General features: G+C 40.3%; 1 protein-coding gene across 2 annotated transcripts; it reads right to left on the bottom strand.

Annotated features, from left to right (window-relative positions):
• Positions 1-1,788: 1,788 nt before the first annotated feature.
• On the bottom strand, positions 1,789-19,179 carry ADAT2 (adenosine deaminase tRNA specific 2). Of its 2 annotated transcripts, XM_044423398.1 has the most exons (6): positions 18,933-19,079; positions 14,427-14,531; positions 6,279-6,429; positions 5,371-5,477; positions 2,651-2,723; positions 1,789-2,560 (listed from the first exon to the last, which is right to left on the bottom strand). In XM_044423398.1, exons 1-6 carry the CDS (start codon positions 19,077-19,079, stop codon positions 2,520-2,522), a joined length of 624 nt encoding a protein of 207 aa, XP_044279333.1. In that variant the 3' UTR covers positions 1,789-2,519. The 2 variants fall into 2 exon arrangements, with proteins under 2 accessions (XP_044279333.1, XP_044279323.1); XM_044423388.1 differs by lacking the exon at positions 1,789-2,560 and having other exon boundaries at positions 2,653-2,713; positions 18,933-19,179.
• Between the last annotated feature and the right edge of the window lie 3 nt (positions 19,180-19,182).

The following is a 19,182-nucleotide window of genomic DNA, read 5'->3' as shown; positions in this document are numbered from 1 at the left end:
TGACTTGTTAAGCAAACTAGAAAAGCTTGTCCATAATATAAAAATCCATGAAGCATTGCTCGATCACTTCCTGGTCTATTTATTTGCTCAGTATGCATATGCAGAGGAATCAAGATTCAGTTTCAACCCGCCTGGGTCATTCATTCTTGGAACAGCAAGGCCCCCTTCTGGACTGTAATCATAATATGTTCAAGGATTAGTCCAACAGAGCACTGAAATGTCTGTTGTAAATCTTGTCTTTGCATTTCCTTCTTCCAGTCTCTGCTATCTAAAATAACTACCTTAAAGACTTGTGGTATCTTAAAGACTACAAAATATATTATGGCATAAATTTATTGGATTGCTGCCCTCTTCATCAGATTACAAATTACAAATATATGCACACATATTTTAATATATGGGGAAGGAATGTAAACAGCAAAGCTAGTGGGGACTGAAATTCAGGCATTCTCCTGCTAGTTACCTTTCTTATTATAGGTTTCAAATTTTATAGTTTGATATCTACCAAATTATAGTAAGTCATTAATATTGGCCTTCTCTAATTGAGCACATGCAAGAAAGGGCATCAAAAAAGTAAAATCAGAACACAGCCTCAAAATATTTCAGTTACAAATGTGTTCAAGCAAAACTGACACCTGCTTGTGCAAAAAAGCTTCAATTATTTTATTGCTAAAAATGTGCACAGAAATAATCCCATTCATTAAAAAAATGAAAAGGACAGACCCAGATTTTCTAGGCAGTTTATATCACAAGTAAATAAATCACCATCATCATTGTGGCTATGTCCTGAATATACTGTATTTTTCACTCTATAAGACGCGCCTTACCAAAAGACGCACCTAGTTTTTAGAGGAGGAAAACAAGAAAAAAAATATTCTGAATCAAATGGACACATAATCACAGGCACATTCCCCATCACTTCCCCATGGGCTGCACATCTGACAGACTTACTGCACACACATATTCGCTCTATAAGACACACATACATTTCCCCTTACTTTTGAGGGGGGGAAAGTGCGTCTTACAGAGCAAAAAATACGGTAGTTGGAATTGTAGTATCAACTCTACCCAAAAAGGGCAACCATGATAAAATAGGTGCACTACGCTCATAAATCAAGGTTTCCCAGTTCAGTCATCATGCAAATCATAGGCTTCCTTAAGCACAATGCCTGCATTGAGATAGTGCAAGCAACAGGATTTCTGCTAGCTTGTCATCAACGAAATGGGAAAGTTTAAAATACGCATTATGGTGTGACCCAACATGTATAAGTTTATGCACATTATCTATCCACCTTGTCCTCAAGGGAAAGAGCCACAGCTCAAATAAGAGCACAGGTTTCTTACAGAAGGTCCTTATTTCAATCTCTGGGTAGCATGGTTTCCCAGTTGCAATGTATGGCTGTGAAAGCTGGACCATAAGGAAGGCTGAGCGCCAAAGGATTGAGGCCTTTGAATTGTGGTGCTGGAGGAGACTCCTGCGAGTCCCTTGGACCGCAAGGTGATCAAACCGGTCAGTCCTAGAGGAGATCAACCCTGACTGCTCTTTAGAAGGCCAGATCCTGAAGATGAAACTCAAATACTTTGGCCACCTAATGAGAAGGAAGGACTCCCTGGAGAAGAGCCTACTGCTGGGAACAATAGATGGCAAAAGAAGAAGGGGACGGCAAAGGCTGAGGTGGCTGGATGGGGTCACTGAAGCAGTTGGTGTGAGCTTGAGTGGACTCTGGGGGATGGTGGAGGACAGGGAGGCCTGGAGGAATGTTGTCCATGGGGTCGCGATGGGTCGGACACAACTTTGTGACTAATAACAACAACAAAGCAGGTGATGGGAAAGGTCTGTGCTGGAAAACCAGTGCCAAAGCGGACATTCAGCCCTGAATTGTCTGACTCAGTATAGACCAGGCTCATAAGGGCTGGTTCTCATGAAAACATCCAGTATACTCTCAGCTCACACCAACTCCAAGCTGTCAATACCATGTGGTTTTCCCTGTTCTGATGGTGGCAGCAGTTCTGTCCTAGTTGATGCAGCACCCAGACCTCAGAGCAGACTATTCTAAGTGTCAGCAACACCACAAAGAAAAGGACGGTCTAAGTAGTTTGCATTTACAGAATCCTGTGTGCACCACTGACCTAAGCTGCACCATTGTCAAGAAATCAGCATAAGCCAAACTGGCCAAAGCCTCTCATAATAATTGGTCCTCTTTCTAATCAAGATCAAAATTGATATGGCTACAACAGTTCAATCTGAACTATTACTGAAAGGGTACTTTCTCTTTCTATTTTCCTGCCCATCTCCACATATAAAATCCAGACATTTTTTAAAAGGCCATATTTGATTATGATATTAGTGTAATTTCTAAAAACACACAAATGATATATCACAACAACCTACAGAAGAAGAGGCACACTGTTCTTCGCCTCTAAGTACTAAATATCATAGACAAGGGAATGTAAGCACTGCCCACGTGTTTCAGTGTTCAGTATTCTTCTAACTTCAAGTTATTCTCCATCACAAAGAATCATTTACTGCATTCCTTTTTTCGAACTTTTGACTTCGGTGCTGCCATAAATAAAAAAAAAAAAACAATAATAGTTAATGACGTAAAAAAATGAAAAGAATTAGAAAGGTGGTGGTGGTGATGGTACTTACCATTTGGATTTTCTTGTTTGTAGAAGGTTTTCAACATTTCCACAGCTTCTTCAGATCGATAACCTGCTATGCACTGCAGAGATTAGAATATTTTGTTCAAAAAGGCACCACAAACAAAGACAAAGTGTCACCAGGATTCACCAGCTCCTGCCTCAAAATCAAAACTTGGAGTCTTTAATAGCTATGGGCCCCAATTGGATACTGAAAAAGTCCTGTAGCTCCTGGCATTTCCTGGTGACCACAGCTGGCTGGGGAATGCTGGGAGTTGTAGGATCTTCTTCTGACCAAACATGCATAGAATTGCACCCTACCAGGCATAAAAAAAGCTCAACAGATGCAGCTTCTGACATCACTGTGATTAAGTTTCAGACAGGTAAAAAATAAAAGTTAACTCCTTTTGTACCATGCTGTGTTTCAAAGCAGAGGAGTGCCTTTCTTTAACACTGGGCATGTAGTGGGAAGGAGGAAGATGGTATTTTCCCCGGTGGCAACTTTTTTGTCTAAGTTATAGACAATTGCTAGGGCATATTTCCAAATGACTGTGAGGCTTTCTACATAAGACATTTTTGTGCACTTGTGATTTCCTGTTCATAGTAGTTTGCAAGTGCTTTATGCGCTTCTAGAACAAGAAATGTCTGATACTATCTGTGAGCAGCAGCATGAAATTCTCTAATATTTGTGCAGTTCTGCTATACAACAGCACCATCTAGTAGCTGTGCAATAAAACATACAGAAAGGCAGAGAAAGAATTAAGAAAAGGCATTTGTAAAGGAGCCATTCTCAATCCCACAAGGAATCCAGAAGCCTGGACAGAGAAAAGCTCAACATTTGCACTGATTGGCATACATTCTTACAGAGCACAGCTCCTGCCACCAGATCATTTCCACTATAGGTAAATGGTCTCCCCTGACCCGCCCCCCCCCAAAAAAAGCTAGACAAGATGATATGGGCAGATGGGGTAGGGGTCAGCTTCCAGAGAAAACTGAACAACCAGCATTGGAAATAGGCTTGCTGGACTGGAAGCAAGTCATGTATGTATGCATTTCCTTCTCTTCTCTCTCTTTCATGCCTTGAGCCAGTATGTCTGAGATTTGTTAAACCAGAGCTGTCTGTGATAACCAAACAGGAAACAAAGATTTTTAAGAAATCCCTACAAATTAGGATACCAAACCATGAAACCAGGAAGCCTCGATTAAAGTCATTACAGCCATTCAATTAAAGTATGTGGGAGATGGGAAGAGGAAATGTGCATGCATACAACTTGCACCTGGCCAACCATGGCTAGTTGAGACTTGAACTGTTATGCCTGAATTTAGCATAAGAGTTTCTGTCAAGGAACTCATCTGCATGGATATGTCTTTTCCTACCCCACACACTGCAAAGGTTTCCCTGGCCCATCAGAAGTACTGAGCTATGATTCATCTTATTATACCCGTGCAAATAATTTGATCATAATATGTATTCCTTCAAATGCATGGATGAGCAACAGCACACAGATAAGGAGGATGCATGCAGTGAATTCACAATTCTAAAACACATACACCCACAAAAGGGATGCTTTCTCCAGTGCAATCAACTGCAATTGCTTGAGAACAGAAATCAAAATTCTTACATGCAAGATTTCTTCTCACACAGTTGCTATGATGTACAGCTGTGTCATTACTAGGATAAATAACAGGGTACATTTTCTTTTCTACAGAATATTCCATCTGGTTCTATTCCTACGATTGCTTCCAGATATTTTGTGTTTTATTTTCTTCATGCATACAACATATTATTATAGAATAAGTTTAGACATTTTTGAAAGGACACAGAATCATAGAACAGTAGGATTGGAATGGATCTAAAAGGCCATCAAGTCCAACTGCCCACTTAGTCAAGACTGCAAGTTAAAGCATCCCTGACGGATGGCTGTCCAACTGCTTCTTGAACGCCTGCAGCGGGAGAGAGCCCACAACCTTCCTAGGTCATTGTTTCCATTGCCATACTGCTCTAACAGTCAAGAAATGTTTCCTGATATATAGCTGGAATCTGGCTTCCTGCAACTTAAGCCTCTAACGTGTATCCTGCACTCTGGGATGACTGAGAAGAGATTCTGGCCTTCCTCTGTGTGAAAGCCTTTCAGGTATTTGAAAAGTGCTATTGTATCTCCTTTCAATCTTCTTTTCTTAATGCTAAACATGTCTAGCTTTTTCAATTTCTCCTAATAGGGCTTTATTTCCAGTCCCTTAATCATCTCTGTTGCCCTCCTTTTCCTGTCTGTACACAAATTTCCTTGGGATATTCCATCCATGCACTAATCATATCCACACCTACTTTACCTCATCAGTGCTACAAGGGTGGGTGTGCCCAGTCCATTCATCAAGCCCATTTGATTACTACCCATGCTACTATTCCCCTTATGCGTACATTTGCACCTTGCGATCTTGCAAAGAGCTGAGGAATGCAGAATAATAGAAGATGCTATATTAAGGAGGAAAACTCTAGTAAACAATTTCTCTCTAAATCCTGGATGTTCTAAATTATCTGCACTCTATATAAATGTGGATTCAATCACAAACTATCACTGGAGAAATTCTTAGACAACACAGTTAAGGATGAATTTTGGTGACAGTTTCAGAATTAAAGTACTAGCAACAACTCAGTTTTAGGCAAATCTGTCTCCTGATGCAGTCATACCATTACATAGCTTTAAGTTTTTAAAGGCAAAAGTATTTTACCTGAAATGGCTCCCCCGTGTCTGTTAAAGTAGCAGAAGAGATATTCAGAACTGAGCCACAGCCTCCAAATCGTTCATTTTGGCAGCCATATACAACCAGTGGAATTTATATAGAAAAATTAAGGTATTAACAAGATTAAGAAAAGACAAGGTAAAATTGGATAATTTTGGTTTAGGCAGTTGTCTACCTGTGTGGATGTGTGCATGCACCCTCAGTTTCATGCTTCTCTCTTTTTTTCAAAAAGAATTCCTCCTGTTCTTACACACATTAAGAAATAGTCAGACAAACCTTCTCTTACCCAGAACTACCCTTCCAAAATCCATAAACCAAAGTGAGAGGTGGCATAAGAGATTTAAGTACTAGAGGAAGAAAATACAAATGAAAGAGGTAAACATACTATAATACGATAAATCACTTAGGAATTTCTGCCCTTTAATGATAACAGCAAAATCTGCTGGCTAAGGCAAGCCATGTCACCCTGCCTAAGGGTAAGGTTGGCCAGACACAGCACTGATACCTTGGCTAGCCTCACCCAGACCAAGGCTTGCAGACCGAGGCTTATGCGAATGGGACTGCATACAAAAATTCCAAATAAACAAACAAACTAAAACCTCCTACATGCTTTTGAATCTCAGCTGCTGGAGAGCAGCAGCCAGAGAGAGCTATTCACTTCAGATTGTACCTATGGGCTTCCTACTGGTATCCAGTTGGGCCCTGTGGAAATAGGATTTTAGACTAAGTGGGCTTTTGGTCTGATCCAATGTATGCATATTTCTTATGTTTAGTGCTTCTGCTCGGTCCAGTCCCCACACAGCCCTTGTCAACAAGAGGCTGTCCTCTATGACCTTGTCTGAAAGCAAGAGAAGTGACGAAAGCAACATTCCACTGCATCGTTTGGAAAAGGATACTCATCACGCGCAGAGCAGCCGCACACATTATGCAGGGCTCTACTGTGACGTACAATGCTGTGTGTGAAAACACTTCCTCACAAGCCTTCTTGTGCTGATGACACCAGGTTATGACCTGATCAATCGCTACCATTTCTGCATGACGAGTTGCCTGCAAGAACACAGCAAAGTAACACCAGCATTTACAGCAAATCACAGCACGTTGATCTGAATGCAAAACATAATCAAACAGGAAATAAGTTCTGTGTGTAGTGGGAACTCAAGACGAAAAGGTCCCTGCACTGAGTGGTAGCTGGACTAGATTTCATTTCATTTATTACATTTCTATAGCATCTAGTAACCAAAGTTCTCTGGGTGGTTTATGAAGAATAAATCTTTTAAAATATATTACAAAAACACCTATGCAAACATATAAACATAGGACACACAGAGACATACCTATAACTAAAAACCATTTTAAACAGAAGCCCAGAAGACTCCCTCTCGTTCTGTGATTCTGTTACATGGATCCTAAAGTCTGAGTTCTATCAATCTACTAGTTCATAAATGAATTACAGGCAATTCCCGGTTTACGAACGAGATCCATTCCTGAGAAAACATATATTCATTTTTAAGTCAAATTTGTATGTAAATTGGATCACATATGGTTTGCCCTCCACATTCATAGGGTTCATGGGCACAGGACCTCCATGAAAGTGGAAAAACCATGAATATCTCTACCTCCCCCGACAACTCACCCGCTCCTCCTCTTTGCAGCAAGAAAATGCCAGAGAGATTTCCCTCTCCAGGTGGGTGGGACAGGAAGGCATGTTTTGGAGGCCTCCTTCTCTCCCCTTTTGCTTTCTCTCTTCCTATGGTAATGAGGATTTTCCTCAATAATTTTTGAAAATTAATAGGCTTCATGGCAGTTTGTAAGTATGGGTTTGCTTGTAACTCAGAGACTGCCTGTATGCTAAAATAGCTTACTTGAACACTGGCTTCCCATACAAGGGGTTTAAGTAGGTGATGACCAATCAGATCAAGAGACCATTGGAGAAACAGATTTGCTGGATTTAAGCCCAGCTTTGGTATTGAACCTGGTTTGGTTACATGGTGGTTTTAGTTTTGCCAGGTAAGAGATGGAAGAATCTGACCTGCTCGAGTCTCCTTGATCTCTCAGTAGCTTTCATAGTACAGTTTAGCAGTGGTTCAACTCATTCTTGGGTGGCTGTTTCCAGAATGCCAAGCTGGAAGATTTATGCTTTGTGATTCTAGCTTATTCCCCCATGCTGTTTAACAGCACATAAAATTGCTGAACAAGGACACCAGAGATTTAGAGGGTGGTCTCATCAATATGCCAATGATGTGCAGCTCACTCTGTTTCATTCAATCCAAGTGAAGCAGTGGAAGTACTTAAGGTGCCTAAGAGGTGGAGTGCAGGGAGGACACCACAGCAAAACCACACCACCCTTTTTCTGGGGACCTAATGGGAAACCATGGTTGATTATTCTGAAAATTGCTGAGAAATCTAGAAGAGCCCACTGGGCCATGCTTCCTTTATTGCCCAGCAATTTCTACCAGAGCAATCAAGATAATTTCTGTTTCAAAACTAGAATGAAATGGCTTCAGAATCTTGCAAAGAACAGAGGACAATCTCTTAACACTAGAATATTATGCCTGTTTTCAGATCTTATTCAAACTCTTCAAGTTGGGTCATAACTGTCATTCTAGCTGCAAGCTTTTCTAGGAAAGCTTCTGAGCCTTGGGAGTTTGGTGAAATACTGTCCAGTATGTGTTATTACACCTGCATAGATCCAGGTTTTGTGATGAGAACATAGTTTAATGACTCAACTATTTGCCCTGCAATGTCCTTGTTCTGTAATAGGCTCATGAATACAATTAGATTTTCATTGTCCTGACAACAGCTTTGGAAACATAAATGCCTGTACTGCAAATCTATACACAAGAATGAACTCCATGCAGATCTCCATCAGAAGGAGATCACAAAACAAAAAGTTGTGGAGTGGCACCAATCCTTCCTGCCCAAATGCAGATCATGACTAGGTTCATAAATGGGGGAAACATGGATGGAATGCACTTTTATGTATACTGGGGTGATGCCAGATCTTGGCTTGGGAAGGTGCCTGGGTACTTATAGTAGCTTGTTATTATCTATTTGTTTATTCATTATTTCATTTATATACTACCCATTAGGCAAAGCATGATGCTTTGGAGGACTAGCTAAAATTTACATAATGTTATCATGTATTATATTAGTTTACAGCTGATTGAATTAACCATCAATTACATATTTTTCATCTACCCAATCATTAATTTGCCTTTGTCTTCAATTTATATCTAACAAGCACAGAATAGTAAGTATGTAGAAATCAACAGGCTTCCATTTTCTTAAACCAAGCAATCTTAAATATCTGGTATGAATATAAAGGTGTCTTATCAGAACACTTTCCCTGTTTTATATTTAAATTGGCTAGTACCTGTTTTGAAGTTGTTTTTAGTCAAATCCACCACCGACCACCTGCCCAAGTAGTATTGCATTGGATAAATGCAATGTTTTGTACATAGGGCTGCCTGGGAAGACTGCCTGGGAAGACTGCCTGGAAGCTGCATCAACTACAGAGTGCAACACTGAGACTGCTGACTAAGACTGGGCATAGAGATTGTCTCTTGCCAGTCTTGAAACAGCTGCACAGATTCTGTCCCTTTCTGCGCACAGCTCTTCTAATGTCCTTGCTTTCATCTCCAAAGCCTTAAGCTGTTTGGGCCTGGGTATACCCTCAGGGCTGCCTTCTTCCACATCAATCTGTCCAAATAGGAAGAGAGCCCCTTTGCTGAACTCTTGGAGGTGAGGTCAGACATGGTGATTGCCCCTGCTCTGCAAGCTTTCCTTGGGGTTTTCCAGGGACTAAGACTGTTTTCTTTAGGCACGACATGAAGGCTGTTTATTTGCCTGTGCCTTTTAGTTCTTTGTTTTCGAGCCTCTTTTCTTGCTTGAGTTCTTTTTTTCCCGGGCTGCTTCTAGTCCTGTTGGTTGTTACAATTTGTAAGGATTTGTTCAAATAAGTTTTAATACAAACTCCTCTGAGGACCTGCTCACCTTGAGATAGGAGGGAAAATATCTATATCCTACAAGAAAGGAACAGAATAAAATAGAAAGTATAAGCTGTTATCAGGGAGAAAATACTGCCATTCCCTTCAGCTTAGGAACTTTTCCAAAGTTTCTAATTGGATATGACTGGAGATGTGCTCCATGAACTTGCCTAAAGCTCTTGAAACAGAGACAGCCCCCTATGCTCTCCTTCGAGCTCTTATGCCTAGCAGGTCTCATCTCTTTCCTCATGTTTATTCATAGGATCAGAAAATAGCAAATTGGAGCTTATCTGACAAGGGGGGGAAAGCATTTTGCCCTTAGCTCAGTGTTTCTTTTCCCAAATGGCCATTTCTTCTCTGACCTCTCCGTCCTTCCCTGAAAGGGAGTCTGTGCAATGCCTGCAACTGTTCTGCTGAGATGTTTAGTAATGGAAAAGCTGATTAAATTAGCATTTGTTAACAAAGGTTAAAGAGGAACAAGTGAATTTTTCCCCTTTTCTGTCAGATGTTGATAAGGAAGAAAGTTTTAATAAAGCATCAACAAAATAACAGGCTTTTCTGTTTTCCTGATCAAGTATTATTATTTTTGAATGAAATGTCTGTGGCTATTATAGTAATACTTCATAAGGCTTTGCTTACCTTTTGGAAACCCTACAGTGAAATGAAAGCACATGTCATAGTTTTCAAAATTCATAATAAAGATAATGTAGCATAATCACAAACCATCACAGAGATTTAAAAGAAGATTTACAACAGTATCAGTGCTACAAATATTTATAATTATTTATAATTATAAATAATTACCCTGTCCTGGAACTGTCACTGTTCTTGTGTATTTAAATGCCACAATGGAGTGAGAAATGCAGTTTTGCTAGTATGGCGATGTTTGCATGAATACTACCACACTGCAAACAAGTAGTAAGATCATGGTGGGCGTGTCATGAGCGGAGCCGGCTGGAGCCGGAGGTCAGGCTAGATGGCCAGGGAGCCCCTTCTGACTCGTTTTGTTTCTATGTTTCTATGCTTCTATGTTGGGTTTATTGTTATTTATTATACTGCAGTTTGTTTGTTTGTTTGTTTGTTTATTTAATATACCACAGCCTATTGACCAATTTAGGGAACTCTGGGCAGTGTACATTCCATTAAAAATCAACAATACAATAAAAAGACTCCATAAAATATAACAATATTACAATAAGTAAAGCAGTTTAAAATATCAGTTAAAATTCATAAAATATAGGCAATGTAAAACATAAATAATAACAATTAGTTATTAAAATATCTAGAAAACGAAACAGTCTTCGCCGGGCACCAAAACACTGGTAATGAGGGTGCCAGGCAAGCTTCTTTGGAGAGCCCATTTCAGAGGTGGGGTGCAACCACTGAAAAGGGCCTTCTATTTGTTATCCCCTCATTTATTTGGTGGATGGTCCTTTAAGAAGGGCCTCCAACTCAGATCTTATACCCTGCCTTTCTACCTCTTACAAGGAACCCAAGGTGGCTTACCAGGTTCTCTACTCTCCATTTTTATCCTCACAACAACCATGTGAGATAAATAAGGCTGAGAGTCAGCAACTGGCCCAAAGTCATCTAGCGAACTTCGGAGCCAAGTGGAAACTAGAAACTGTTCAACTGTACTACTGTACCAGCTCTCTCATTATCCCTCTTATTAGGAGGAATTCGAGGAGGCAGCAAGTTACAAGCTCACTACTTGCCCATGGTGTAACAAAGCATTTTCATGGGCTTTTACTATGATGGAAAGAATTTCATTCCATAGCAGCTTTACTGCTTTAGCTCCTTGTCTTAATCCAACCCAAGTCTGGAGTACTTCAATTTATTTACTTTTAAAATTTATTCCTCCCTATAACTTACAGCTTTTATTATACAACATGATAATAAATCAATTAAAATCAGTGGAAACAAAAGCAGATGTCAGAAGATATAAAAATATAAATAAAATAGCTTTAAAAATCTAGCATAGCAACACATATATAGAGGTTTGGAAGAGCTGAGAGAATAAGGTTTTTGCCTGGTGCCAAAAAAAAGTAACCAAAAAAGGCACTTTTGTTTTTTGCACCACCCACTGCTTGCATGAGGTTCCCAAGTGCTTCTTTAATGCCGAATTTGTCTTTCAGGCTCCAAGATGTTTTCAGCCTGTGTACTAACAGTACATTCATCCTGTCCTGACTGAGCTTCCATCTTTTGGCCCTCATTCAAGTATTGCTGTGGCCAGAGGCTAGGTAACAATGCTAGCAGACTTCTGTTCAACCCCATGGTAGTTACTCGGTTGTTGCCATAGGGTTTCATTCTGACCTGATGCTCAAACAATGTCTCTGGCAATCATCAGAGGATCTAGAGTGTGATATTATCAGTATGCTATCAACATTCAGTTATCTCATAACTTTATCTCATAAGTTTCATGGAAGATGTGGAATAACATAGATCAGTAACTAATTGGTGGGTGCTCTCTTGGATACTTGGTCATTTCTAGACCAGACCACTACCATAGGCTGTATGGAAGCCTGCCTTTGGGGAGCTCTGGGCAAAAACAAAGGTTCAGAGCCTCATGTTCCTAAATAGGGCTGGGACAGATTCCTGTTCGAAATACTGGACAACTGGGCAGCACTGAGCCAGATGGACCAATGGTCTGACCTTTGATACAAGTCAGTTTCCCATGACCTCAAGGTGGCACCTCGGCTACAGTGGGCCCAAAAAAACAAGACCCTAAAATAACACTGGCTTCCTATTTGTTTCTGGCCCCAATTCAAAACACTGATTTTACTCTTTGATGTTGGGACAGCTTATTGAAAATAATACTTCTTCCCATATATATTTTCCACAAATGCACTGAGATCAACTAATGAGATCTCTTTAGGAGTTTCCCTGCCATTTGCCATATGGATAACAAGTTTATTTCTGTATTTCAAACATTGGTTATGGGCCAAGTTATGGAACTCCCCATAGAAGGAAATTCACCTTGCATCCTCCCTCTTACTCTTCATGGGGCAAATGACGTTGGCTTTATTCCAGAAACCTTTTAATTAAGGATGCTTCTAGATGAGTCTTTTGTCATACCATCACTCTACCCATTCATGGAATGTTATGGAAACCCCGGACATCATCTTTCAGTCATACCCTCCCCTGTTGTCCAACCATACCTTATATCTGTCTTTTCTGAGGAAAAACCATTACGAAAGAAAAGATGGAGTAGCTGTGCGATGCCATATTATCACTAGGAGCCTCCATGCAAAGGCTCTCTTTAATTTAAAGAGACTGTTAATTTGGAAACTTGCTATTTCAATCCTTTCTAAATCTATTTCATTTAAGATACTGCCATACTGTTACTTTTGGCTGAACATGGTATTCAGTTGCACACTACTCAAGAGATTTTAATTATGCTTGTGATGCTATGTCACTGTAATACAGACACACTCCAGTGACCAAACAAGACTGGTTGCCAGAGCACGGACTAACAAAACACCTCCAAGGGCAAGCAGGTGGACTGGCAGGGTGAAGCTTACAATGCCAGGGCAATGTGACAGCTGAAAGGACCACATACATTATCCAAGCAGAAACAGGGAAGGGGAAAACAAAACAGGCAAGGATGCTGCACAGAAGGAAGGAAACACTGGCAGTTCTTGTTCACCTGCTGCCAGACAATTCAGACAGAAATGCTCAGAAAGGTATCTGTTGTGCTATGCTGGAAGAATGCCCCCTGGTGAACATAAAACAGATTGAGACAGGTACATTGTGGCTGAAGAACTGCAGCTCAGCATGTGATTCCACTCAGGACCACTTTTCACATTTTGCATGCAAGAATGGATGCCCGAGTAGAAAACAAAACAAACAAAACCCATGCATGCACTTTGTATCTGTTCTGAATAGAGCACTCATTTCAATTGCTGCTCTTTTTGGCAAATACTATAAAATTATAAAAATAAAATTAGGGTAAATAAAATACATCTCCTTTCAATCAGAAAATACTGGAGGCTGTTAACAAACTTATATGCAAAGAAATTAAAATACTCAATAAAAACAGTATACCATCTTTCTGCTTTTCAACATAAACCAAAATATTTATATGAGCAAATATTCAATGTCTACTGCATTAAGAATACTACTGGATAATGTGGTTTTGATGCCAATGCTGGGTTCAGTGCTGGAGAGCCAGTGTGGCGTGGTGGTTAGAGTACTGGACCAGGACCCTGGGAGATCCTGCTTCTAGTCCTCACTTGGCCATGAAGCTTCCTGGGTGACTGTGCACCAGTCACTTACTCTCAGTCTAACCTGCCTCACAAGAATGTTGTGAACTGTGTTGCCTTGGCTTCCTCATATGAGGAAAAAGGTGGGCTATAAATGCTACACAATAACAATAATTCACTGTTGCTTTTTTGTTGGATTTCTAGAAATATTTCAGCTAAAATGTGATTGAATTGATTGATATATTTAATTCTTTTGCTTTGGGTATATTCACATGGAAAATCCAGTAAACAAGAACAACAACACAGGAGGTAATCAAAACAGCAAAGAATTGAAAACCAAAGTTTCCTTTCTGTGTCATGCCAAGAAACGTCCCCATGGGACTTCCTTATCGCTTCCTGAAATCCTCTTTTTCCAAATCCACTCCAGAGTATATCCAACTCTCCAGTTGTGGAAGCAGCCAGGAGGAAAAAATCTGTCCATCCAGCAGCATCTGTTCCTCTGCCAGGTAAACTTAACAAGATCCACGCCAAAGCTCACAAGCATTCAAAGATCAGAGCTTAAGACATGCTCAATGTCTTGCAAAATGCCCAGGATCTTGCAAAATAGAAGCATGCAGTCGTGTTCAAGAACTGAGAAATAACTCCAGAGAACCGATTACTTTGCAATGATGAACACAAAATGTATAAACATTTCAAAAGAGGGCACTTAAGCACACGTGTGCCATTCAAAACTTAGAGTACATGCATGGTTTGGGATAGCAAAACTAAAGACAATTTCTAGTACCAACTTAAGGGATATTTTAAAAACATATTGATCTAGTGCAATAGCTTATCTTAGTTTGGTTAGACAACTTACATTTTTTGTTTCATTAACTTCATTCCTTCCCTTCCCTATGACCTCATTATTGTAGACCATGAGGCAACCAACTGGTACTTCGCCCTTTTCTAGTGCTTCCTTAGCCTAGCAGAGACATACAAAAAGAATCGGAAAGAGCGTCAGCTTTATCACATGTTGTGTACTCAAACCACTACCCCCAACACCCACCTTCAATATGTGCATTTAGTGAGTATGAAATATGCCCCAACCCCCAACTTCAATACAAGGAGTCACAGGATAAAGATGTGTCCATGGAAAGCCAAAAACCCTAAACAAAGGGGGCAGATCAGAAGCAAAACCTGACAAAGATACATTTTCTGTAACTGGCAGGCTTCTAGCATACAAATTCAAGTTTCTACTAGTCTGTTCTGCAGCACTTCACTTCCTGACATTGATTTTAATGCTGGGTGGAGTATATGTCACTTACCCACCTCTGATTTAAGTGCTGAATTTTCTTCACTTAAATGGGAACTATTATTTGTGGTTTCGGTTTGACACTAACTGATCAGTTACCTGCACTCAACAGTAAGTGCAGAAATTATCATGCTCCATACTTTTCATAAAGCTCAACCACAACCGGCTTTCAAGACAACTTAGATGTGAATTTAGGGCAGTGTTGGACTTCAGAGTAATCCACACAGTTGAGCTGCCTCCTCTGTTTACTTACATAGCTTTCCCTGAAGATGTCTCTTTCACTGAACAGAATTAATTCATCTCATCATTTATATATCATTTTCTTTCTTTAGTACACATAAATATAAGCACTTGGTTATGCATGTTTTTAAGAGTAGCTTCTTGTTAGCATCCTTTTCCACATTTAGATGAGAAAACCATGGCCCGTTTTTACATTCCTTTTGAAACATCTGTGACATTGAGGGGCCAAGGGGTATTTATGAGAAAAATACATAGTAAATGAAGTGTCCAAGAACTTACAAATAGATTTAACCCCTGAGAGGTAAATAAAAATATGCTAGACACCATGAGGCCCATGAGATGATTACAGGAGCACGAAGAAAAAAACAGTAAAGATTATGATGCCCAGCAGGATTACACAGTGAATTTTGTTAATTATTTCCATAGAGGAAATGCAAGTTCAACTCCTCCTTACCTATGAAATTTGGAAAAGTCATCACTTCCCTGCTTATGACAACTGACAGATTAGGATAAAGTGAAAAAAGGATATAACATAACCCAGGAAGGCAAATCTGGAGCCCTCCAAAAGTAACAGATAAATAAACAATTAAAATAGCAGGAAAAATAAAGCACAGAGTTGTCTGTGAGAAGAACTTGAGAAGAACCTAAGAAGAACCAGCTGAACTGTGTCTGTATTAGGAACTTCTTTTGCACTATCTGTATTAATGTTTAGAATTATTAGGCTGAGCCATGCAAAGAAACTGGTACGTAGCACAACACATATAACAGATATAAAAGAGAAGACAACAGCTAAAAGAAAGCTGATACCAGCAATGTGAAGGCTTAGGGAAATGGTTTTTTTCTGGTTTTTTACATTTTGGGGTTTTACTTTTTTGTTGTTTCTTACAAATTGAAAAATTTGAACAGTTATTAATTGTAAAATAGTTTCTTTCTGACTTACGAAAAAGGACACTCCGGGATTCTTTGGAGGACAGTGCTGCACCAGCTCAGACAGTGACCCTGAAGACTGTTTCCCAACTCTGGAGCACAGCTGGTGCTGAAAGTGTTTTTCAGAGGGCAGAGCTGGTATCCCAACCTATCCTATGCCCACCCCTGGACAATGCTGCAGTGTCCTAGGACTATGCCCTGAGACATTTAAGTCAAGCTATTCATAATTTGCTATCCACCCGTCTTCTCCTAAATGATGTCTAAAACTTACATGATATGAATACATTTATAGGAAGACAAAATTTCTAACATTTCCAGAAATTTGTAAATGGGGTGCAGGCAGATAATACTTTTAATAATCTCTGTAAGATTCCCACCACAGCTCTTTCTTCTGTTATTATTTCTTATGTGCACATCCCACCATTCCTCCAAGGAACCCAGGATAGCTTACAAGACTCTCCCCCCTCTCCATTTTATGCTCAGAACACCTCAGTGAGGTTAGGCTGAAAGCCAGTGACTGACCTAAAGTCACCCACTGAGCTTCATGGCTTTGTGGGGACTAGAACCCAAGTCTCTCAATTTCCATTTTAACCACTGTGCAAAATTAGTTTCCATTCCTAAGTAACATTCTTATTGTTATTGTCTGATGCAGATGTAGGGATGTCCCAAGTCATGCCGAGCTTCCCAATATGAAGGAAATGTGTATTCTTGACTGCCTGGGTTTTGTTCACACAGTCCTGTGTTTCTGAGCTTGATCTACTTAGATATGTAGCAGAAACCTACAGTGTGCTCATGTCTCTAGTGATTCTCTTATGCAAAGCAGTGGGTTCCACCAGCCTCACTGCATGAACAGATCTCACTATTGCCCAGTATGAACTATTTATGAAAGGTGATAAAATGTCACTCTTCAAATAATATGGTGAGATTGCTTAAAGGCTCTTAAATATGCTGGGTTGGTTACCATTCTTAAAAGGTAAGAGAGTCCTCCCCAGCTAAATAAACTTTCAATAGTTTTTCCATCAAATAAGATTTCCCTAAACTCCATCTCAACCAAACAGAAATTGGTGTGGTATTACTCATGCTCTGCTTCCCGTTCTTGTTTATTCTAGTTCTAGGATTCTGATGCATCAGACTATTCGCTGAATCTCTCTCTGGTCATACATAACATAGGAACTTAAAATGTATTATGTATAACTTGGCCAACTTATAAAATTATCTGGCTGAAATATTAAATTTAGAAGTATTGTTCATTTAGAGAATAATTACACATTGACTAACCAGATTTCTTTCAGTTTAATTATAATTTTATGAACAAAACAACTCATGCATAATACATTAAAGCTTCTTAAGAAACAAAACGACTTTATATATTTTAGAAGTACTTTGGAAGGAGTAGAAGGTCCTGAAAATCTGTAGAAAAAAAGATGGGATTTTAGTATACAAATGTTTGAGAAGTGGGTTAGTAGGCAATATCTTTGGATCAACCCCTTCTTTGCTTGCTTTTACATATTTTACTTGCTTCCTCTTGTCATGCCTCCAGCTACTGATCCCTGTATAGTCCTTATTTATGAAGCAGCTCAAGACCTGACACTGCTGGCTAAAGTTGATTCTTAGTTATTACTATCTATTTCAAAATTGAACAGAAGCATCCTGAATGACTTTGAAATATGCACATCTCTTTCCCCCAAATAAGTCATGAACCACCCTAAACCATATGCCAATGGAAAATGGGAATCTGTGAGATGTTCTGACACTGCACCTAGCCTGAAACTTGATTACTGAGAAAGGTGCTCAACTGTGAGGTGTTCAGGGCAACACATGAATAAAGTTTTGCATTGCAAAAGGAAGTTTGGACCACCCCGAATGAGACTAGAAGAATGCAACCATGAGATGTCCTGACACCATTCTTTTCATCACAAGTTTTTTAGTTTAATACAGTGTGGTCTCAGATGTGGTATCACCCACCCTGTTCTTTTGGTGGCACACATATGAAGGAGAAGTTGCACCCTGGAATATTCCTCAGAACAGCCCATATTCCATCACCACCACCTGGAGATTATACTGTATGGGAGACCCTACTGAAAAGTGTTGGGCTGATACTCAGTAGGGATTTACTGTACAGTTTTTATTACATCTATTCCATCTGCACTTCATGGGTTGCCAGCTGTCTTTCATTCTGTCATCTGCTCACTATCAGAACCAAATCTTGTTCAGGGATGTAGAAGAATTTTGTTCCATTTGTACCAGTGTGCATTAGTGCAATTCCCGCTACATCCACAAGTAAACATGACGGTTTGCAAGTCCTCAGTCTTGGGGGTGGAGGGGCAGCCCAGTCTGCTATGGAATCTGCAGGTCAGAATCCTAGAAATCCAAGCTTGCTTGAATCCATTGGAGATTTCTCCAACATCCCTAGCGATATTATGCAAAGGCATGATGGATTTCAAACATCCTTCCTCACGTTTAGCGACCCTCTCTTTCGGGCGGGTGCTGCTCCCACCTAGTTCTCACATGATTTTCAGGAAGCAATGCCCCGCCACCACTTCCGTATTCATGTATGTTAATACAACACGAGACAGAGCAGGGGTGTAAGATTTTCAATCGTTCATAGCTTGCTTAAAGATATAAAATCCAGTTTCTGCTTAATTCGTATCTGATTCAGTAATCTGTTGAGTCAATACCAATCTTCTCCAACCTGGAGCTCTCCAGATACGTTGGACCACAACTCCCAGCATCCCCCAGTTGAAGTCTTGGGAATTGTAGTCCAATAGATGTGGAGGGCACCAGCCTAGAAGAGTCTGGCTTATATAGCAATCATTCTATTTAGGATATTAAGATACGACAAGACTTCTTTGTTTTTACAACAGTCCCCCGGCCCTCCTCGAATCTTTCCTCCCTCCAACTCACCATGTTCACAGCTTGGTCCATCCAGGCCGCGCGCTCTCCAGGGGTCACCACCTGCCTCGACCCCGCTTCCATCGCTAAAGTGAAAAGGCGACGCCGCTGCAGCGCGGAACTAAGCGTAAAGGGCCACAGCTTCCGGAGGATCCGCATAAAGAACGAACTGCGGCGAGGTGGGGGAATAAAAAAGGGGAGGACGCTGCTCTCTTGGGCTGGCTGTCTTGCGTGATCGACGTCTGGGGCGCAGGGGGCGGGC

This window comes from Varanus komodoensis, unplaced genomic scaffold, assembly GCF_004798865.1.
Source record: "Varanus komodoensis strain SLA01 unplaced genomic scaffold, ASM479886v1 scaffold1, whole genome shotgun sequence".
Lineage (NCBI taxonomy): Eukaryota > Metazoa > Chordata > Lepidosauria > Squamata > Varanidae > Varanus > Varanus komodoensis.
The sequence above is the reverse complement of the archived record's forward strand: the minus strand, read 5'-3'. Positions and strand labels throughout refer to the sequence as shown.